At 33.3% G+C, this 23,100-nt stretch overlaps 4 protein-coding genes across 5 annotated transcripts in view; 2 read left to right on the top strand and 2 right to left on the bottom strand.

Annotated features, from left to right (window-relative positions):
* LOC144854208 (SH2 domain-containing adapter protein F-like) overlaps nucleotides 1-23,100 on the bottom strand; it is a 219,523-nt gene that overhangs the window by 161,138 nt on the left and 35,285 nt on the right. The window lies entirely within an intron of this gene.
* Nucleotides 123-11,414, top strand: LOC144854188 (uncharacterized). Its single transcript, XM_078712092.1, has 23 exons — nucleotides 123-441; nucleotides 621-761; nucleotides 1,040-1,131; nucleotides 1,215-1,352; nucleotides 1,455-1,602; nucleotides 2,084-2,178; nucleotides 2,336-2,387; nucleotides 2,493-2,735; nucleotides 2,873-3,013; nucleotides 3,107-3,288; nucleotides 3,495-4,265; nucleotides 5,618-5,812; nucleotides 5,996-6,657; nucleotides 6,882-7,006; nucleotides 7,422-7,503; nucleotides 7,728-7,822; nucleotides 8,032-8,184; nucleotides 8,555-8,785; nucleotides 9,026-9,117; nucleotides 9,407-9,529; nucleotides 9,838-9,914; nucleotides 10,209-10,351; nucleotides 10,787-11,414. The coding sequence occupies exons 1-23, from the start codon at nucleotides 174-176 to the stop codon at nucleotides 10,972-10,974; spliced, it is 4,437 nt and encodes a 1,478-aa protein (XP_078568218.1). The 5' UTR covers nucleotides 123-173; the 3' UTR covers nucleotides 10,975-11,414.
* LOC144854035 (uncharacterized) lies at nucleotides 12,330-19,684 on the top strand. Its single transcript, XM_078711915.1, has 4 exons — nucleotides 12,330-12,426; nucleotides 16,103-16,191; nucleotides 18,349-18,616; nucleotides 18,862-19,684. The coding sequence occupies exons 1-4, from the start codon at nucleotides 12,369-12,371 to the stop codon at nucleotides 19,113-19,115; spliced, it is 669 nt and encodes a 222-aa protein (XP_078568041.1). The 5' UTR covers nucleotides 12,330-12,368; the 3' UTR covers nucleotides 19,116-19,684.
* Nucleotides 19,777-23,021, bottom strand: LOC144854032 (epoxide hydrolase 4-like). Its single transcript, XM_078711912.1, has 6 exons — nucleotides 22,652-23,021; nucleotides 22,272-22,396; nucleotides 21,644-21,726; nucleotides 21,235-21,433; nucleotides 20,544-20,686; nucleotides 19,777-20,405 (listed from the first exon to the last, which is right to left on the bottom strand). The coding sequence occupies exons 1-6, from the start codon at nucleotides 22,874-22,876 to the stop codon at nucleotides 20,143-20,145; spliced, it is 1,038 nt and encodes a 345-aa protein (XP_078568038.1). The 5' UTR covers nucleotides 22,877-23,021; the 3' UTR covers nucleotides 19,777-20,142.

Below are 23,100 nucleotides of genomic sequence, written 5' to 3'. Positions count from 1 at the left end.
CGCCAGCTAAAAGAACTTAAGCCAAAGAAGCTGTGGTTACGGTTCCGCCAACGGAACGCAACTGCCCATTGTTAAAGATCCGACATTGAATTGGATGCAGGCAAAGTTTAAGCAAATAAACTTTACTCATTTGTTTTCAGATAATTAATCTACTGTACGAGTAGCCTACCATCATGTTTACAGGTTGGCCTACACCTGATTTTAAAAAAGATGGTAGTAATCGCACAAAGAGAGAGAATAAAAATCCCACTTCTTCTAGTTCCTTGTCCAGCAGTAGTTCACTTTCAAGTAATGGTAGTAATGGTCGACTGACATCAAGGTCATTTGTTGCCAATACAAGTACTTCTGATGCTTCTGATTGCATCATTGCACCATCTCCAGGAGCATACCATGTAGATGAAGTGATCATACCAGCTTCACAAGATGAGGATGTTGATATTGGTTAGTAAACAGTGTATATTTAAGATTATTGACGATTGTTGCTGTTGTCAGATTAAAGGGACACTTTGTTGAGCGAAGAATTTATTCTGTTATTAAAATCAAGCCATAGAAAAAGCATCTTGCAAGTGAGTTTAGACCAGTATTTGCAAATGAAACTACTTTACTTTTTGCATTAATAGTCGAAAGCCAACCAATTATCTGCACACCATCAGAAACAATTGCGAGCCTTCATCTCTCTGGACAGAAATCTTCAAGAAAGGCAGCAGAGGAGGATTTTGAACCTGCAACCATTCATATCAGCTCCCCATCACAAACACTTGGTAGGTTTCCTTTAAGTGCAATTCTAGACCCCTCTATACCCTTCAACTTATTAATCTTAAAATACTACTGTAGAGTTGAGGTTTGAGCCTTAATGATGTATTGTCCCCCGAACCATGACAATTTTAAGATATATAAATAAATTAAATAGATTATTTTGTAATAATAAATAATGAGACAATTAAAATTATAAAATATGTCATTTTTGTATTTCGTGCCATTAAAAATATTGGTTAAAGAAATTGTACTCTTGAAGTATTTGATTTACTTTTTTTTTTAGAATCGGATGTTGAACCTTCTAATGTTCGGGTTAACTTGGAATTGGCGGAAACTGAACCATATTTTTCTAAAGAAACCAATAATGCCTTTGAGGTTTGTCTAATTATCTAATAATACCGAGATTATTATTACTTGGACGTCTGAGTACAGTATTTACATCAATTGTATATTTTCAGATACCAATATGGCAGCAAGTTGTAAATCAACAGCTGATGTCTGCAGAGATGACACAGAGCTCTGAAAACCACTCAAAATCATCAGATTCACCAGAAGAAATTGAAGCTGAATCTGTGGAGCAGTCTGCTCAGTTCCAGGTATTTAAGTTTCCCTAAATTTTTATATTAAACACTTTGAGACACAAATTACAAATAAAGATTCACTGTACCTGTAAATTGTGTATTTATTATTTATTCTAGGCATGGCAAACGTCTGTTCGATCAAGTTGTACTGAGAGTACAAGAAGCCGAAACACTTCAGGAGGAAAAGATAATTTATCAGCTACTGAAATGCAAATACGAAATTTTAAGAATTTGAAGAATTCAGGAGAAATATCCAGTGTACCATGTATGAAAATAGTGATTTAACATTAAAACTTTTTTAAAAGAGGATTAGATAATTATAACTGGCACTTAGAAACAATTGAAACTGTTGCTGGCTGATTTTCACTGTCTTTTGGCAGTGTCTGGTGGGCCCCAATTTTCTCTACCTGCTTAATATTTGGTTCTGGTAATGTATCTGGGTCACATCCCCTCCTTGAAATAGTGGGGTAAAACACAGTTGGTGATCAGTGGCTGTGATGTACTAATACACCGGGGTAACCCCCTACTCGTCTCGAAAGATGTACTAGGTTCTTTAAAGTGCACACGAGCTAGTTGTGTACACTGGACCTACGGTTTATAGTCCTTATCCGAGAAGACTCGTTCTACCACCAGAACCATGGAGTGAGTGAGCCTCGAACCCCTGCCGATGTTATGGCTACGTAATTACGGTTCCACTGTCTTAACCGCTCGGCCACTCACTCACTATTGTTATCTTCTGCTTACAGTAAAAATGATTGTTGAGAAAGACACTAACAAGAGAAGAAGTGCTAGTGCTCCACCAAAGAAAACAACTCAACTTGACAATCCAGCTAGTACCCAGGTTAAATTTTAGCTTCATCATTTTCTTTTCATAATGGTTGTGATTTTCTTTTTTGATTTAGTAATTTTTAGGAAGCTTGTTTCCATCTGTAACTTTGAAATTATTTGTTCACATTTAAATGGATGAATTTTGATTTACAATTGATTTTTCTTTAAAGGATCTATTTAAGGAAGATGAGCATGATTTACCAAATGATAACAGTAATAAAGGTAAGAGCTGCACAAACAGTCGAGTTGTGTTATTAAATGTATTGTCCCACAAAAATAGAAAATAAGATGAGTGTAAACTGATTTAAACCAAATTTACTATTCAAGCTGAAGATGTAATGTCTCAGGAAACTGAACAAGATTTATTTGACGATGACAGCAATGATGATCCTCAGAATGATGAAGTTCAAACTAAATCTGATGAAAAAGAGGTTAAAGTTAGCTTAGATGCTGATCAGGATAAAGCAGATGATGATGTCACAGCTACTTCGCAAGATTGGCATCTTCATTTCACACAGACCCAATGTGACACACAGCCTGGGAAGTCACAAGTTACCATCAGTAAACAAGGTATTATTTTACCCTTTTAAAATTGATTAGTAATAATAAATACCTGAGGGTGAAAATGAAGAGTTGAACTGAACATAGTGGTGTGAAACAAACATTTCATTTCACTATTTAAAGTTATGATTTCAATTTTGTTTCAGTGACTGAGAGTGAAGGTAAACATAAGGCAGTAGAATGTGAACATGTTGCCAGTATTGTGGACTTGAGTCCTGTTGAGAATTGCCAGCCTAATTCATTTGTTCAAAATACAAATGTTACTCAGTCTCCTAAAGACACATCAGGTATTTTGTTGTATTTATTGAAGGTTATGCCTTTGGTTTTATTGTGGCAAAAATATTTTGAAAACTATCTAGTACAATTTTTCATCTTTTTAGGAAATGGTTTTCATTTTAGTCTTCCAAAAGAAAACAGTATAAAACCAGTTTCCGATGTAATTTCTGGAGTTGGAGAAATAATGAAAAAAGGCCTTCAAGGCCCTCAACACAGCACACCTATCTTGGAAAAGGAGGATACTGCTATAATTGAACATACTGATAATCAGCAAAAGGACAATAAGGTATCACTTAATAGCTATTATGAAATTAGAACATTTAGACGTATTAATTAAGATTGCTAATAACAATTACTTAATCACTGGACCAAGCTCAATTAACTTCTTGTTTAACTTAAGATGTGCCTTATATTTTGTTAAAACAGTTGCCTAGGAATATAATTATATAGGTCAAGTAAATCTAGGTTAAGTCACTTTTAATCATTTTGCAGATAGAAACCATAAAACATCATGCTATTACTTCACCGGTAGAAACTGACAACAACACAGAAGGCACTCCGGTATTTCATGTTGCCAGACCAGCAGATAGTGGAACACTAATGAAAATTGCCAAAGAAAGCCCAACGAAGAAACCTTCGGTGTTCACTAAAGTACAAGAAGCCAATGAAACTGCAGAGAAGGTTGATGATGTCAGTAATGAGTCCAGCAGTAGCTTCAAGAATTTTCAGAGTGATATTCCTAGTAATAGGAATTCTTTTGATGTTGAAAGCAGTAGCAACCATGATAAGACATTTAACATTAGTGCAGATACTGAAATAATAGAAAATGAAATTTATAATGAAAATACTCGACAAATACAACCAGTATCTTTTACTCGTCGTCAGTCACCAAGGAAACAAGCTAGTATGCAGAAAGAGAGAAGAGATCCCTTTGAATTTAGTGATTCCCAATGCTATGGAACACCAGTTCAATTAAAACGGCAATCTGAAGTGTCTGGTGGGTCTGTCAGTATCAAACGGAGAAGGTTGGTTGATGTATCATCCGATCAGAGTGTAGTAACAAGGAAAAATTCTAAGAAAAAAGATGCATCTTCTAAACAAAAGGTTGTGACTCCAAAAAGTTCAAGAAAAGTAAATAAGAAGAGAACTCCTGTAAGAGTGAGCAGTCTTAACAGAAGCAGTAGTTTGCAGGCTAAATCAAAACAAGGTACTGCAACCATACAGGAAAGAGTAAAGAAAAGAACTAGTCTTGAAAATGAACAGGTGGGTATTTATTTTCTAAAGACTTAGCTGTAACAACATGCTTTTTTACAATTTTAATGTATTATAGGCTGAGATTCTATTGAAATTAGAATATTGGAGTCTTATAGTTCAAAAACTAGATTATTAGATTACTTTCTTAATACATGATAAGTTAATTTTTCTGTCTTTTATATTGTTTGTATTACATTTTCACACTGCTGCTTTAGCCAGCTACAACCCAAGAGGACTACTCGGTTATAGTTCTAGAGGCCGACGTTTTTGTTTTTTTGTAAACTAGGACAGGTCATGCTAAAATTACAAATTCCAAAGCATTTTTGGTATTTACAATGAGTCCCATTTGACTGTAATCCGCTGTCAGATAATCATTGAATTATTATCAAAATAGTCCATTAAAGTTTTTGTTTGTAATAGGATACTTCACACTTGAAGTAGTGACCCCCAGACTTGACCTTAGCAATAAAATAAACTAAAGTGACAGAAATTGAGTCTGTTTCATATCAAAGTATGAATTCTTGTTGTATTTTACTTCAAATACAAGTTATTCACTTCTGTAACAACAAAATAATATTTATTCACGTATAAAAAGAGAAAAGATACGTTTAATTATAACCCAAAAACCATTGTCTGACAGACAATTTAAGTATTTTTTGTTTTAAATTACATTTTTTTCAGGTAAATAATTGTTTGGTTAACGTGAATAACTATTATGTGACAATAAAATGACACATTCAAAAACAAATTTGAAATAAAAAATATTTTTCAGAGAGACAATATATCTTTAAAACTGTTACGTCAATAAGCGAGCAGCGTTTTTTGTAAGAAATATTTCTTGTTTATGATGTTTTTAATGATGCTCAAAATTTGCCATGTTTCATTAAATTTTCATGAAAGTATAGCACTATACTTGCTTTTATTTTATATTTGTTTTAGTTTTTAAAGTTTAGAATTTAAACGCACAACAATTGAGAATGCAACTGTTCAAAAGGTGCAGCATCTCAAATAAATAAATAACTTTCAATAATAATTACAACATTTCTATAGCGCCCTTTTCATGAATACTCAAAGGCGCTTTACATAGCTTATTATTACCCCGGTCCACGTATGGAAACATACTCCCATAATGCAGCAATTAATCAGCGCAAAGTTGTGTCTTGATCTAACCTGGTACCCATGTTATACACCTGGGTGGAGAGAGGCAAATGTAAGTAAAGTGTCTTGCCTAAGGATACAAGCAATGTGGTGAGAGTTGGATTCGAACCACGATCAGTAATCCAACGTCCAACACACTGCCCCACACGTCCTGTTGTTTTTATAATAATCATATTACTATTTATTTGTGTTTTTTTTCTTAGATGGATACTGAAAGTATTGGCCAAGATCAGCCAACAAACAGTACTCATAATGTAGAAAATCCTCTAGAAAAATCGGATAGCAAGAAGATTATTTGGTTTACAAAAGTTACAACGACAACAACTATAATTGTTCAACGGTACATTCGCGAAGAAGGTACAAGAGACGGTGTTGTTGTAGAGGTTAAAGAAAGAACCGTAAGTGCAAATTTGATGTTGGTAAATTTATCTCAGCAATTGGAATCTATGTCCTGTCATCATTGAGTCGCAGGCTGGCTGTTGCCGGGTAACAAAGGATGTCACATGGTATTTTGATGTCAGCACTGTGATACTCTATAGTGGAATATAATGAATGATAATACATAATACTGTTTATTTCAGGAAGTTGATGTTCCAAATGTTAGAGTAACAGAACATCAAGATCCCACACCTGTATCTCCGAGTCGAACCACATCCTCTTTTACGTCAGGGGATCTAGGGGATGTCAGTTCTCTTTCAACATCAAAATCTTCTTTTAGTTCTGTAAGTAGTTCAGGTTTAAAAGATACAATGTCAAGAACAAATCAAGAAGGAATTCCACTCGATAAATGTTTAAGGAAGGTGGCTTTTACAGAGCCCTCGCCCTCAACTCACATCACCAGATCGAGAAGGCTTAGCAGACAATTGTCAAACGAGTGTAGCATATCTTCAATATCTAAAAGCAATTCTGCATTACATAGAAATGGGGAAGGGGAACAAGTCCAAGGAGCTTTAGGATCTTCAAGTTCATCACCAAATACATCGATGACATCTTTAAAATCTCAGGCGATGGTAAGCACAAAGAACAATGAAACGGAAATTATAGAAGACACAAAAAGAGTACCACGGAGATCTCCTAGGAAAATTAAGACAGTTCAGACAACTGATGAGAGTAGTGTAGATTTATCTGAACCTCCAGATCCTGAAATTGGACCATACCTAATTCCTGGTGTAAGAGTCTTGGCGAGGTGGCGTGATGGATTCTACTACCCAGGAGCTATAGATAAAGAGGATAGTCCTCACAGGTAATTTAAACACGCTTTTTTATTAAATCGGTCTTATTAGATCCTACCTGTATGTAATCTAATGTGTTATATTCCGAGATGACCTACCATACTTAACTCACTCAAAGACGTAAAATGGCTCAGAGTAAAGACTAGAAAAATAAACAGCATTTATATTGTTAGAAATTGGTGTTTTGAAACACACTTATTAATTCGGATTTTGTTTTGAAATTTTATTGACATAGATATTTATTTCGTTTTGATGATGGGGATAAGCGTGTTGTGGCGATTAATGATATCTTGCATAAAAGTTGGCTTCCAAAAGAACAAGTTGTATTAGCAGAGTCTGCTAATGAATTCTATAATCTAGGTAACTTTTTGGGTTTTAATTTTGCTTCAATAGTTAGCATTTGAGTCCTTTGTCATATTAACAAAAATGATAGGAATCTGTGTTAAGGACCACTCAGACAGCATTGTACGACGAGGCCCAATGAGTACTGGTCTTGTCGGGAGAGAATTGAACGTGTTGAAAGTTCTCCCGACGACCCAACAAATCTATCTCAAGACAACTCGTCTCGTCAAGATTTAACTCGTATAGCACCGACAAGACAAGACGTTTCGTTGTACGATGCTGTCTGAGTTGGCCTTTAGGCTGAGATTGGTAGATGCTGCTCTGAAACTACTATATTACTCGATATGGTCTGTATTTCAAACTATGGAGAAAAATGGTTATGGTTTAAAAAAAATGATACTGTCTATAATTTTATTTAATTCATTTTCTTTAGGAAAAATAATTGGTTATTATAGAGAAGATGATGATAACTGTGGCTACATTGTTGAGATTATTAACAGTGGTGAATCTCAGAGGTAATAATAAATATATTTATTCATAACTTCTTTTTTTGTAGTGTTTTGAATTTATAGCATCTTGTAACATCAAGGGTGCTTTCCAACTCTTATTCAGGGGACACTTCTAAAAGGGACACTTTGTTGCATACCAAAGGTGTTCCCTTAATAGTGGGGTTTATGGTACAGTATTTATACGGTATATATATATGTTTGTTAAATAACATATTGTTATTTTTCTACAGATACCCACGAAGTAAAGTGATTTTAAATAAGGAGCAAGCTACACCACTTCTTCAGTTTTCAGCCAAAACCTATTTAAACACAGGACTAAATTTAGGTAAAGGTAAACAAGATATCAGATAGAAAGCCTTTCCCCAATACTAGAATTTTCTTGAGGTCCAAACAGTCCCAAATTATTATTTTAATCTTCCATTATTTTATTTAAACATTTTGTTATTACCAAACAAATCATTGCGGTCCAAGCCATTTCAGTACTAGTAATGATAGTTAATGTTGTAGCACTGCCTTTATAATGTATTTGTTTAGACAACATTGTATCTGGAAAAAGAGTACGTGGACGATTAGCAGTGAATGGTGGAATAGAAGGAGATAAAGTGCAAGCAGTCAAAAAAGCAGCTTCGGAGAAGAAAATAAGAGAATCTTCTAATGTAACTCATCAGAAAAGAACGCCTATTAAAGGTTAGCATTGTAATTAATTTATGTACAAAGAAGGTCCTTGTATTAATGGAATTTGAATTCACAAAAAAATTATGCAATAGACAGTTTATTAGATTAAGAGCCAACAATTATTATTTTGCATTGAGTGCAATGATTTATGTGAAATAATTAGTTGATAGATTTAGTGCAACTTGGAACCTTATTGTGTAGTGTTTGTTGCCTTGATATGTGGATTTCAAATTAGGCTTGGTAATAGGTGTATTCAAAATGAGAAACAAAGCCTTTTTGATTGGCCATTGTACCATGATGATACGTCTGACAACATATTGAGTACAAGAACTCGATTTCTGAAAAAATTGGAGATAATGTTTTATCATAATTGTTCATGCAGATCGTGAAGAACCCCTTATTGAAAAGCCTTACACACCCACTGTTAAAAAAAGAAAAACAAAACTTGATGACGAAGAATCGACCAGCTCTGTGCCGGTGCACGCTTCATCGTACATGGGGCCATTACCAACCAATCAGGACCTGTTTAAGGGCATCCATTTCTTGATAACTCATGGAGATGTGATAAAGAAACCCAACTCTTCTTCTGAATCAGCAACTGGATCCAACTCAGGTTAGATTGCAGTTATATTTAGATTATAAAATGAAATCAATTGTTAAATGACAAATGAATAATTGTCCAACATTTTCACATACAACAATTGTATAAGAAGGCGTTCTCACATTGATATGTTCTACATGATGGTGTGCGTGATGTGACTGATTAGTGAACGTGATCCCTCTCCATTTTGAATTGTGATTGTGTTGCAGTTGGGATAAATATAAACTATATATATATATATTTTTATTACAGATGACATGCAAATGAGATTTAATCGTGACTATGCGTACAAGCAGATAATGGTTGGTGGGGGCACTGTTCTAAAGAGCTACGACAGTTCTCAAGTAATAATTGATTTGTTTTTGTATATTAAATTGTAGTATGCATTTTTTTAATTGAATTAAGCCCACAATGCATTGAGTCTTAAAGCAAATATTGGCTTATTTTAATGTTCTCTTAATTTAAAATCCTGTACTGCAAAGTCTGCATGCACGTCAAGTCTCACGGATATGTCTTGAGGCTCACATTTCACACACCTAAAATTTTGACGATTTTTCACAGTCGGCTGAAACATTTCAGCCTGCTTTTGGGTGTTAGGATGGGGTTTATCATTATCGTATTATGTTCTTCTAGAAGTGTTCAGGTAAGGTGTATCTTATTGCTAATACACATTGTCGCACCAAGAAGTACTTCCAAGCATTGGCAGCTGGATTGCCATGTATATCACATCAGTGGCTTCATCATAGCTGTAATAAGGTATGTTTTGTTCATTTTATATGTTAAAAATTAACATATTTACATATGCAGTATATCCTCATTTGCATATGCAGTATATCCTCATTTGCATATGCAGTATATCTTCATTTGCATATGCAGTAGTATATCTTTATTTACAGATGCTGTAGTATATCCTCATTTGCATACAAAGTAGTATATCCTCATTTGCATACAAAGTAGTATATCCTCATCTGCATACAAAGTATATCCTCACCAGAAAATGATTAATGTAGTAAGTAAGTAAATTATACTTATATAATACTTAAGTTATTTTCTTGTTTCTTAAGAACACTCTTCAAGATATAGCAGCATATGTTCTTTATGCTGGTGAGAGCATGGAAGAAGATGGAAAACTTATTGAATGGTAGGTTTCTGATAAATAGTTTATAATATATAGAAATTGAAGACCAATTTAGATACTTGCAAAATAAAAGAATGACATTTTCAGTAGAGAACATACAATATAATAATAAAATTGAAATTAGCAACATTAGTACACATGAATATACATTAGGTCAAGTATATGTCTACTCTATTTCCCCCAGAAAGTGTGTGTGTATATGTACATAAACAGCATACCTAAATTTGAAAGAAGATTCGCTCAAATAAGATTAAAAGTTGTTATTTATAAAAAAAAAATAATTTACTCTTTTCTCAGCACCAAGGAGCAATCAGTTTTACGTGGGATGCATATCATGGTAGTGTCTGAACAAGAGGAGACAAAAAATACATGGATTTCCATACTTCATGCTGCTAGATGCGATGTTGTCTCAAATCTTCCATGTAGCTCGGTCGATTCCAGTAAGTATTCATCTAATCATTTTGATTTATTTCTTCTTTGTACTACTGTAATAAAACAGTTTGTTAAAAAGTTAATTAAAGCTAGAGCCCTAGCTCCATGTTGATGAAAACTACAATGTTGTATAGATAGTGAAAGACTTTTGTTATTTTGTATTTGCCTTGGAATTTATAAATTATTAAGTCTGTCAACGATGTCTGAGTTACCTTGTAATAAATTATTGTGTATATAGGTTGTTAGATTGCTATACTATACTCCATATCTTTTTAAAGTGTACACATGGCATTAATAGAATGTGTATAAATTTTGTGTGTAAATAAACTAAATTTTTTAATTATATCAACTGCATGATTTTAAAGTCTTTAGAGCATAAATGTTATGAAAGTGATGCATAGAGTTTTATTATTATGATCATTTTGTTCGTTTGTCGCTTCCAGCTGTTGCTTTTACGTGCAATGTTATCGTGACCGATCCAACTTGTCCAAAGTGTATCCGTGATAAAGCTGATGAACTGGCTATACCAGTAGTTTCAACTGAATGGGTTATACAGTGTCTAATCAATGGTTACAAACCTGAGTATGACGGACATGAAAGTTACAAGTGGAACTACAGAAGAAAACGCTGAAATAATAATTAGCCAAGCATTTTAATACATTATTTTAGTTTGGGCTATATTTATAAATAAATTTAAAGCCTACTACACACTAGGATGATAACGATCGACGATAAATAGATAAACATACATTTTTCTTACATAAAAGATATTAAAAAAGTTTTCATCCTAGTATAGAGGATCACCATTTATGCTGCCTTTATAATATTTTTAAAAAAAAGAAAATTTAAAGGTTGGAACATCACGATAATATTGCTCTTACTAATCATAACGTCATTTGATTCATATTATTTTCATGTAATGCAGCATAAATTGTTAACCTATAATGATTGAAAACTTTTCTAATTTCTTTTGTTTTATGTATAAAAATATATATTTATCGTCGATTTTTATCGTCCTAGTGTAACCGGGCGTTTAAGCTTTTATTATTTTGTAGAGATTTATAATAAAAGAAAATATACAATTAAGTTATTGATATGTAGTCTATCTGTCAAAAAATGAATCAAAGTGATACCTCTTCTCCGTGTATACATCACTCATCATTAGACATACATCGCTTGTGATTGGTCAAATGACTTGACTGGCGCGTCCATACGTCCTTGCGTTGCATCGTCCTAGTGGGCGTCCATGATTTGAACAATCACTTATACGGGGACTACTGTATCTAAACTATCGTGTTTGTTTTTGTCTTGTTGCCACAGCTGGTGGCGATTTGTGTTTTTGGAAATGAAATAATAAAAAAAATAGGGACAAAATAAATAATTAAACTATCGCTTGCAACTGGCCAACTCACTTGCGTTGTGCCTACATCATTGTGAAATGCAAATAATAATTACATCAATGTTGTGTCCTTTGTTATTCATTTCGAACCGATTACTTTCTGATAGCGTAAACGTGTCCTTTTTTAGCAGCTGCATCATTCTTTCCTCCTATACTCGGCATAATGACTTTCTTATGGTTTTTTTCTTCGTAGAATGTCGCGTAGAATCTTCCATTTGATTCGGCAACTTTCCTTTTGAGCATGTGCGTTTTCGTATGAGCGATGGGTTACCTTAAAAGCACTTTTATTTTGAGTGGTTACATTCGTTACATAATTCCAATGAGTATGACCATGGTATGACTATTTGACCACGTGATTTTATGTCGTTTCATATTAAGCAGTAACCAAATAATATAGCTTACAAGGTCAAAATGTAATATAAAAGAATCGGTAAATAAATTAAGCTTTCATAGAATTTGAACAAAGTACCTACTACTTATTGATTATGCATGTTACGTTTTAAATTAAATTGATGTTAACTATCACGTATATATCAATAGACACTATGTAGAGTGTTTGATTATATGTGTGATACCGGCCTTGTGATACCGTATGCGATCGAAAGCTGTATAAACATCAATATAGAATGTTATATTTTATCAAAGTATTTTTTCTGTTAAACATGTTTGTAAATAGTGTCCAAGGTAAGTCAAAGTCAGTTTTTATTGGTCTTTTATTAACTAGAGTATACCATCATAGTTAAGAGGTACATCGGACAACGGGACGTTTTTCGAAGATTCCTTTTCGAATCTCGAGACCAATTCAAAATGACAGTGTGTGTGGAAAGAAGATCCAGAGGCTTAGGCCTACTATATGAAAAGTAAAACCGTAATCATAATAAGGGAGCCCCTAGGAGGACCCCAAAAACAGTCATTTTAGTTAAAAGAGGAACATTGGAATTTCAATTCGGCTACTTTTTGTGTTCTGTTATTGAGCTCTATACCTGAATATCTCAAGTGATTGTAGGCCTATAATTAACAGAACACAGAATACTTAAACGATGTACAGCGTTTATTGATGTTAAATTCAATTTTTATCTGCTATCCCGTATCTGTCTACAAACTATACGGCCAAGCTATAGGACACTTTCTGGGTCTCAAAATCCGAAAAATTGCTATATTATATTGTAATTTAAATAGTGTTTGGCTTTCACACATGCTTAATGAAATATAAAACGTACGTAAACGTTATAGTCTGAGAGATGAGTCGATTTAGTGCACATATTTTACCATTGGTCTTAATATGATTTTTTTGAAGACATTTTGGTACATCTGAAAACTCAATTCTTAAGGTTCTGGTGATGCACCTTTGTTTTAGAATTATGCTAAATATAAAACTGATGAATCATACTGTGACACATTGATTATCATTAAAAGTCATTATTTTAGTACAAACTATATTCAAAATAATCTCACTTTTTCCATTTTTTCGGTAAAATTTCATTTTTTTATTTTAATAAATAGGCTAATAAATATTCTATTTCAAACAACTTTTAAAAACTGCCCTAACTATGGTAGTGAACTTGCAAGTTCACTAAATAAGTACTGGATAAGTTACTAATTACATTACTTGAAACAAACAAAGCTTTAAACATCAATTGGGAAAATTGTTCCATTTAATATCACTTTGTATTTAGTTTTGAAGTTTTTGAATACTCTTAATAGCGAAGTTACGCCCGTTGTCAGCTGTAATAATGATTACAAATATTGCATCACTGAATTTAGATACCGGTGCAAGGTCACTCACTAAATAAGTGCATCTAACTAGAAAAGAAACTGAAGATGGAAAACAATTTTCAAACAATGATTGTATACGAAATAAACAGGAGAGTACTATTCAACTACTACAGTAAATGTTTAATTAATTTGTCTAAAGGAGATAGCATTTATTGTAAATTTTAACAAAAAAATTAATGAAAATAAGTATTTTCTAAAGTTATAATGACTTATGATAGGTTTATGACAAAAACCTCCATTAAAATGAATATAAACATTATCATTGGCTTTCATTTAATGTATGACTTAGCGTTCTACGAAAAGTTGTTCGAAAGATAGCATATTTGTTGTAATTTTTAACCAAAAATGAATGAAAATCAGTATTTTCTAAATTTATGATAACTTATTATAGGTTTATTACAAAAACTTCCATTACAATGAATATAAACATTATCATTGGCTTTCTACAAGTAGTTGCGATTTTTGACCCAAAAATGAATGAAAATCTGAATTTTCTTTTTCATATCCACTCCCATATAATAGGCAGTTTTTGAAAATAAATTTAAGAATATGTTACAAAATATTTGTTATTCATTAAAATAAAAAAATGAAATTGTACAAAAAAAAAGAGATTATTTTCCATATATTTTGTAAAGTAATGACTCAAATTTTTTTTGATGATAACCAATGTGTAGTATGATTAAATTGAGTCTAATCCCTAAACAATTGATGCATATTTTCATCAAATGTACTGTGCCATAAAATAAAGATATTGGTAAAATTGCGTGAAAACAAATAGGTCATTGACCTCTGGCCCGAAAGTGCATCACCAGAATCCCTTAAGAATCGGGTTTTCAGATGTACCAAAGTATATCTCACACACAATTCATATTAAGATCAACGGTAAATGTGCACTAAATCGACTCATGTCTCAGATTATTATCCATTTTTATACATTTAATATACGTTTATTTTTAGTTCATAGCTAGCTGTCAGATATTATAAATATAACCTAAAAAAACCTAAATATTGCATAACATTTTGTACTTATTTGTAATTACTTTGTAAAAGAGGAAATTTGCTATCCACACTTGGTAATACTCACCATGGCAATATTGAATTCTGATTAACAAGTCTATTGAACAATTTACAAGTTGCAACACGTACAGATTTAATCAAAAGAAAGGCAATAATAACGTTCACAATAGTATAGTTTATACACGAAATCATTTTATTTTATTTTATTCAATCGAAACCAACAGCGATAATTACCGCCACTAACAGGTTTGATACAAACAAAGCCAGGACTGTTTAAAGCACCTTGATTGGTCCTAACATTGATAAAGGGCTTCTCTGATCGTCCAGTGCCGGGGCGGTCGCAGGACTATTTTAAGAGGGTTGCCCTAAGACTCCAGGGCTGTAGACACTGAGTATTTTGAGCAAGCAAATTGTTAAATGACACCCCTAGATGGCCGCAAATGGTACTCTCGCACGTAAAATTCATGATAAATTGCACCTCTAGTTCGCCGGAAATGTCACTCACTCTATAGTGCGCTAGCAATGAGAGGATTGTAGCCTATAGTATTCCGCCGGTAATAAAACATACGGGATTTTCAGTAAATTACCAATGGTTTATTGAAAGTCAACAATGTAACTAATCCCTTACTATTCAATCAAAATGTTATTATACTAATATATTGTTGAAAAATGGATTGCGTGATATGAAAATGGATTGATGGTAAAACGTAACAAAGATACGATCTTGTCTGGTTATTAGGTATTCATGCAGTGATGAAGCGGAGGATTATTTTTATAGCGTTCCATTTAAAATAAATTTTGTTACAAAGAAATATTTTGGTTGTGAACGTCGTTAAATTCGTTGGTGTCAGCATCACTTCTTTTACCAATTTTAACGATTAAGCTAACATAAAAACAACAACAACAATGATAAAATGCCCTGCAACTCTGTAACTACTTTAATGACTAAGCCTATCAAGTTCCGGGTCCAGATGGATATTGTATACGATGAAATGGGACTCAATTTTAATTTAGTGGCAGAAACAACATTTAGTATAAAATTAAGGGTGTTGCCCGAGCCACTAGGGCAACACCCCCGGGTCCGCCCCTGAGTGCCCACCTTGACCAGAGGAAAGGCATAAGCCAATACGTCTGAGGCAGATACTATAGATGCAGGGGCTGCCATAAGAGTCAGCAGTGCTGATTTCAAATGCCTAACGGGACCCCAGCTCCATGGCCTACAGCACCCGATACTCCCAGATGGTCTCCCATCCAGACTTCGGTGATCTGACGAGAACCGGTGTTTCAACGTGGTAAAGCCGTATTAATACATAAGATTATGATTTTTGTCATTATGCAGATTGATTGATTTACTTTGAGTGCCTACATTATACCCCATTTTACATCGCCCATCAAAGCTCCTATCCGGAGTTTCCAGTATACTGTTTTTATGCCTTCCCTGGTAATATGTATATATATCTTAACTTTGTGACACTGTGATATTTTCGTTGAAACTTACTTTTAAAATACACTACAAATCGAATAAAGGTTTTTAGAAACAGTGATTTCATTCATTCATTTTCAATAGGTGTAGATTGTTACGTATGTGACGGTACATACACGAACGCTCAATGTAATTCGGCGGGCAACGTACAATCGTGCAGCAGTACTGATGAGGTAAGTATACACGTTACGTTTTACGTCAGAAATACGAAGAGTGATGTCTATGCGGAAATAAGAATATTACAATAAATAACAAAACTTTATTTGTTATAAGGGTTTCCAAAATGTTTCCTTTACTAATCGTTTATTATAAACCCCAGTGAAATAAAGAGTAAAATTGGGATAAAAAGAAATTGGATTATAATTGTTGAGGCAATTCCAAAAATGTGGAAAATGTAATCAAGAACAAAAATAAACAGGTAAATATGATTACAAAATGTGACGTAAGTATAGACGCAATTTTAGAAACGACTATAAAAGATACGTACATATTTACACTTTGTCAAGACAATTTGTATTCCTCCTAAATGTATACGCATGGGAGAGTGGTTTCAATAATACAATAAAATGGTCAGAGGTTTGGAGACGAAAAAGTAGTGACCCCCCACCCCCTTCCCCCCCCCCCCCCAAAAAAAATAACCACAATTTAATAATAAATTGTTGAATCGAACTATCCCTACTAATAGTCGATTATGTATGTGGAATATTAAGAGTACTAGTAAATGCAATAATTGTGATGCCTTGACAATGAAAAACATGTTTTTTGAATGTCTATCGGGAATAAATTATAGGGAAATATAGATAACATTTTTAAATAGTAAAAGAGCTCATTCTTGGCAGTGGAAATTATACAAAAAACGATTATATACAATCGCTACTTATTCTATTCATAAATAAAAACATGAATGAATCCATGGATGGTCTTTAAATCTAACGTAAAGTTGATATGACAGCCATCATAAAAGTGTTTCAAATGTCAAAATTATTGTAGCATTGCATGAATTATCTGAATACACTACAACAAAGGTAAAAACAGACAACTACAATGGATCTAGTTTCATATACATTCATATTTATCATATATAAAATATGTATACTATCTATTCATGGTGTCCCTCCTGATGAGATATTTTATATAGTAATTTCATATAGACCAATGTATATACTACACTATACTGTAAACAATTTTTATTGATTATAATTTAAAGTAGATTAAATTTAAAAAAAAGAAAGTAATATGTATTAACGAACATCTATTAATAATAAATATGTATTTGGAATATTATGATGATGAGTGGTACGTCCGGTAGTTTGTCTATCAGCCGGGTACTGAGAAAGGTAACACAACTGGAGTATATTAATACATTTTTAAAAACTCACAAAATCTATAAACTAGAAAATTAGATAACAAAGCTCCCACAAAAAAATTGCAAAATATCAAAATCATTGAAATAAAAAAATGTAAATGAATAAAAATAAACAAAACGAATCTAAATATTACCACAATTACGGAAAATTAACTGTGTGAACAATATGAGGTCATTTGTAGGATTTAGGTTTCCGGGGCATTCGATTTATATCCACTTTTTATTTTACCTATATGGTAAATAATTAAAAACCAAGCAAGAAACAACAAAATAATACACCACGAAAAACACCCACAATATATAGTTTGGTTTTTTTATACTTTCGTTAGTGCCCGCGCGCATCATCATCGACTACCACCACAATGTGCATTTTTTTGTGTTGATTTAAATATAGCCCGACAGATATTTCAATGTGAAGGCATAACAAAATCAATGGCCGTAAAATACAATTTTTGTTTTATCAGGGAACAGTGCGCTGTTATTATACTTACTCCTCCCATGCGAATTAGTATACTGTAGAACAACATATTAAGGCAGAAAAAGGGTAACTGCTAGTAGGCCTAATACTAATTAGTGTTATATATTGATTTATGAAGAAAAAACAACTTATAGGACGGGGAGCGGGTGGGGTTTTTTTGCTTCCAGAATATCCCTTTCTCTTCTATCTTTTAAAACGGATACAGTAGGATTTAGTACAGCCAATCGTTCACAAATGTCGATCCATTTATACCAGTTTTTTATACATGTTGGTACTAATATAGGAAGAAAACACACCACCCGTCAACCATACATATGCGTCGAATTTGTATAAAGTGTTACCTTTCAATTGGAATTTTCATGTGTTTTGAAGTTAATTTTGTATAACTTCAGCCAAAAAAATATGAACGTGTTAAATTGTAATAATTGAAAGAAATAAATATTTATTTGATTTGAATTGATACGTTTAAAAAAAAAATGAATTTAGATCTGTCAAAATGAAATTCTTGATGAAAACGGAATACATTCGATAAAGAAGGCTTGCAAACAAGACAATTCCTGTTATAGTGAGGAAGATAAAAACGCCGATGAATGTGGTTTACACTTGCCAAAGTCTCATTGTCGATACTGTTGCACTGCTAATTTGTGTAACCAGCCGGAAAATCCTTCTAATGTGCCGACAACAATTCCTTCTAATGTGCCGACAACAATTCCTAATACAGAAGTACAGACATCAACCATACACCAGACGACAGGTAAGTTTTGATTGGTAAAAGGAAAAAAACACATGGATTATGTAACCATCTCAAATTCCAATACTTAGCCGAAAACAATGATTACAGTAACCTCAAGTTACTCACCATACCCATTGGTGTTTCCGCTGGGGAATGTTTTTAAATTTGGTTATTGCAATTGATATGTTAATAGTCACACTCTCAGAACCAAACTGGCAACTACACGTTTATGTATTTGTTTATCTATAAATTCTTGTTTTCTACAGTTGAACTTGCAGAACTCAACTCCAGATCAAACTTATTAATGGTCGTCAAACATGATGCCGGGCTAATAATGCATTTCATAACACTTCATAGTCAGTCTGCCATCAGATGTGCGCAGCAATGTATGATGGAACGCCAGTGCGTATCTATTTACTTCGGTAATGGTTTATGCCAGCTGAACACATATACTGAAGAAAGTGACGGAGAAAATGTTAATTCAAATGTTAATATGAAATATTACACAATTAGCCATTAGGTCTAATTCTTTCTGCCGTAAAATATGTAAAAAAATGCCTTGAATGAGTATGATGAGACTCTACTTTTGTATTTTTCAAATATTGTAAGATTATTATAATGGTGATAATATTTATAATATATATGTAACAGGTATGCTTATATATAGTTTATACCCAAATACAAAATGGTCATGAATGTTTAGTGTATAATGTTTCAGTATGGGTCAGTTCATAAATGGACAAGGGATTTTGTCAATTGATTTGCATTTTTACTAATTTCTGTGTATGACTCGAGTTACAGTAATCGCTCTGTAAACTACAAAATAATGTTATGGTAAATGTATATACCATCGGTTAAAAATTGTCATAGTACCCAACTGGGAATGGATGACACTTACTAGTGCCTAGCCCAAAGTGAAGGTTTCATCTCCTTCCGACTGGTTACTAGGTAAGTATCTATATTTTTATCTCTCTTAATTTTATAATTGTTTTACTATAGTTAATATAGTTGATTAGTTATTTGATTGTTAGACACAACGCAATAGTAGCCTATACTGTCATTAATGATAGGATCGACCGATCGATCACTGATATGTTATTTAAATAGTAAAACTGTTTTTATTATATCTCCTTCCGACTGGTTACTAGCTTCAATAAAATAATTTAACTTTTCCAAACCAAGAACTGTCTTTGTGGATGATTTTATTGTGTTTGTGCCAGTGCTGCAGCTCCGGAAAATACTACGCGATAAAGCTACGACGCTAGTAGTACGAACCTGTTACATATATATCATCAAGCACAATCTAATTGCCAGGAGCAAGCAATAGGCATAGGCCTGAACAACTTTAACTGCTTTTGCTCCAACAGCAGTTAATTGGATTGGATTTTTTTAATCGATATTGTGATCAATATTTTATTTCAAACCATGGATTAAGTTTGAATAAAAGTACAATTCACAGTAATTTTTATTAATTGCATACTGTAGCTAAATTCCTTTACTTTTGATACGACTGAGCATTATAGTATATATAATACAGTACACAACATCTACTTCTCAAGAAACTCTAAAATTAATCTATTAACTTCTTCTGGTTTTTCTTGTTGAACACAATGTCCTGCATCAACGTACTGTTTCGAAACATTTGTTAGGTATTTATCAAGTCCTTTAGTTACATCCAATACCATGCCTATATCGTTCACACCCCATATTAATAGCGTTGGCGTGTGGATTACTACATCTTCCTTAAGCCACGAGGACGAAGGAGACCTAAGGAGACATCGGTAATAGTTCACTTGGCCTGAAACCGCTCCTAAGAATAAAATATGTATGTATGTATGTTTTTTACATTTACAATTGGTGTAATAAAATGATAAATTAGCATTATTTATACTCCACTCTACGGATTGAAAGACAACAAATGTTTGAAATGAAAAATGATGATTGCTACCTGGTCTAGACATACTGTATTTGTACACTTCAAGCTCTTCTTCGGTGAGATCCACATTTTTGAATAATTTCTTAAGGAACGGGTAGTCACCAACTGAAAGCATAAACTCCGGTAGCACAGGAATTTGAAAGAAGAATATGTACCTAAATACAATCAAAATACTTGTTATTATTACACTACTTACAGAACATTGTGTTCATTCATTTGTAGTAAAACTGACTTACAGATAACTTTCTTACTTGTCAGAATACAGAATATAAGTTAAAACAGCACTTTTAGTTTAGTTTTAGGCCCAGGGCTCCCCTATTTCAAACTATTACATGCAAATGTGAATGAATCACTACATTTGAAGCATTACTGTCTGGAATATATGACTCATTGATGAAGTACACTTTAAAACGTGTGCTGCCCTCTCCTCAGGTCATTGTTTTAAATTATACAGTCACTGTACATAACAAAATGTACAGTCACAGTTATTTGAAGCCATTATGCGTACAATCAGACCCTTGTAATTATATTCAAATTTTATGTAATGAAACATTAGGGAAAATCGACCTGTATATTCTTAGGAGTTGCTGCCCAGTGCAAATTAGTGATGAAGTCAAATAATTGCTGCAGTACAATAAGAGATGTACAGATATACTGAAACCTCATAAGCACCAATGATGGTCCAATAAATTATGCTCCTTACCATGACATCATAAATTGTGTTAGATTTGTTTTCAAAACTTCAAAATATCTTGTAGGGTGTGGTCCATTAGCAACAATCAGTTTGTCAACAATATCAGGATACCAGCTAGAGCATGTATAGGCAATAATGCTTCCCCAGCCGTGACCCACTAACGTGCAAGAGCTATATCCAAGAGCTGATATCACTGCCTTAACATCACCTGGAAAATGTTTAAATAGTAAAAATAATTTTATATTAAATATTATGTTTTTCCATATCTAATCTTTGATTTGAAACTTTGTGTATCCAACTTCCCAGAAGCCCTTTACTTGGTGGCTCAGAATGTTTCAAAATGCATTTTAAAATGTACGACAGATTTCAGAAAATAAATTTTCAGTTTACTACTTCTCCTTTAGTAAATGAAACTCACCAACCAACAGTTGCATTTTGTAAGATTCTCTGCCACTTGGACGATCTGATTCGCCAAACCCTCTCATGTCTATTGCCACACACCTGAGGTTTAGGATTAATAAGAAGTTGGAAGTAGAGATGCAATTATTCAAATATATGGTTACTGTATTAACCAAACTTAATGTTTTTAAGATAAAGTCACCAGGCATATCTGAAATACACTTGTATGTAAGTTAACTCATTTTACCTATAAATAATTTGTTTTTTCTTTTGTCTAAATTGAGCTGGGGAATTACAATTAAATAAATATGTTCAGCAACCAAACTTTGAAGAAGTTAGTGTGGCACTTGATCAATCATCTTAATTTAAAATTATCTTTGTTTTGTGTGTTCTGACGAAAGAATATAAACTATAAATGTTATTTTGATATATCTATCTATGTACAACAGCACTCCAGTTTAAATGCTTGGTTACCACTAGGATGCAAGCACAACCCAATTGATTTTTACCAATCACAAGCAATTGTATTGTATGAACCGTTTTCATAAATAGTTCAAGTAGTCACTTGTGTTGCCCTTACGTCCTTGTGTTGTGTCATAGTGTGAACCAACCAAGATGGAATGACTGGCCCAGCAGAATTCTTTTACCTATATAAATGACAGAAAGCCTTCATCTGGTGTCGCCATGAGTACCAGCATTCTGGAAAGCCATGCAAGAACAACATCAAAGGTTTACTGCGATCTCCGGCTGCAACGTAATGAAGTTTCAGACCCTGTTTGAAAATGAAACAATATAGTTTACAATACAAAAATTGTTTATTTTAAATCAATTGTTTAACTGTTCCTATTATCATTTGCCAAATCTTATAATGATAATACTAATAGTATGTAGGCCTAGTAATGTTAGTGTTACAGCGAATTTTGTTTTCTAAAAAATTGAGCTTCAATTCAACAGAGGAAACACACGGATCTTGATACAGTTTTTGTTTTATATATGTCTAGGCGAAAAACATTTGTGATTGACTTACATTAACAGCCAGAAATCCGTGCTTTCCGTGCGATTCCTCGTCCATACAGCCAGGCCATGTCCCCCGTCGTTTACGCTTGAAAAACCAACCAGGACCGTTCATAATGAACGAGTACGCTAGTTTTAGAAGAACAAAGTATCCATATATAAGGCCTAGAATTAACGAGTAATAATAACCGGGAGTTTTCCCCATGAAAAAACCACAACTTCGTTTCAGAGACAACATTTCAATTCAATTGTAAAAACAATTTCAAATGTGAAGCAAACAGGGGCCTAGAACGACAACAATTGAAAAGTTATCTAACTTTGTTTACGTACTTCCGCGCGAAACAATACAATCAGCTGTACTCGATGAACCGTGACAACGACAATGCGACATGTACAAAACTCCGACGAAAGGGCAAGCCAGCGAGGCACATGGAGGAGCCATGTTAAAACGTTATTTTTAAT

Source organism: Antedon bifida, chromosome 10 (assembly GCF_963402885.1).
Source record: "Antedon bifida chromosome 10, ecAntBifi1.1, whole genome shotgun sequence".
NCBI classification, from domain to species: Eukaryota; Metazoa; Echinodermata; class Crinoidea; order Comatulida; family Antedonidae; genus Antedon; species Antedon bifida.
The sequence above is the reverse complement of the archived record's forward strand: the minus strand, read 5'-3'. Positions and strand labels throughout refer to the sequence as shown.

Coding starts and splice junctions, on each gene's coding strand:
- LOC144854188 (XM_078712092.1), top strand. CDS start 174: ATGTTTACAGGTTGGCCTACACCTGATTTTAAAAAAGATGGTAGTAAT. Junction 1,603..2,083: donor AGAAATATCCAGTGTACCAT/GTATGAAAATAG, acceptor TTCTGCTTACAG/TAAAAATGATTGTTGAGAAA. Junction 8,786..9,025: donor AGCAACTGGATCCAACTCAG/GTTAGATTGCAG, acceptor TTTTTATTACAG/ATGACATGCAAATGAGATTT.
- LOC144854035 (XM_078711915.1), top strand. CDS start 12,369: ATGTTATATTTTATCAAAGTATTTTTTCTGTTAAACATGTTTGTAAAT. Junction 16,192..18,348: donor CGTGCAGCAGTACTGATGAG/GTAAGTATACAC, acceptor AAATGAATTTAG/ATCTGTCAAAATGAAATTCT. Junction 18,617..18,861: donor AACCATACACCAGACGACAG/GTAAGTTTTGAT, acceptor TGTTTTCTACAG/TTGAACTTGCAGAACTCAAC.
- LOC144854032 (XM_078711912.1), bottom strand. CDS start 22,876: ATGTTGTCTCTGAAACGAAGTTGTGGTTTTTTCATGGGGAAAACTCCC. Junction 21,727..22,271: donor GCTTTCTGTCATTTATATAG/GTAAAAGAATTC, acceptor CCTAAACCTCAG/GTGTGTGGCAATAGACATGA. Junction 20,687..21,234: donor ACACAATTTATGATGTCATG/GTAAGGAGCATA, acceptor GATTGTATTTAG/GTACATATTCTTCTTTCAAA.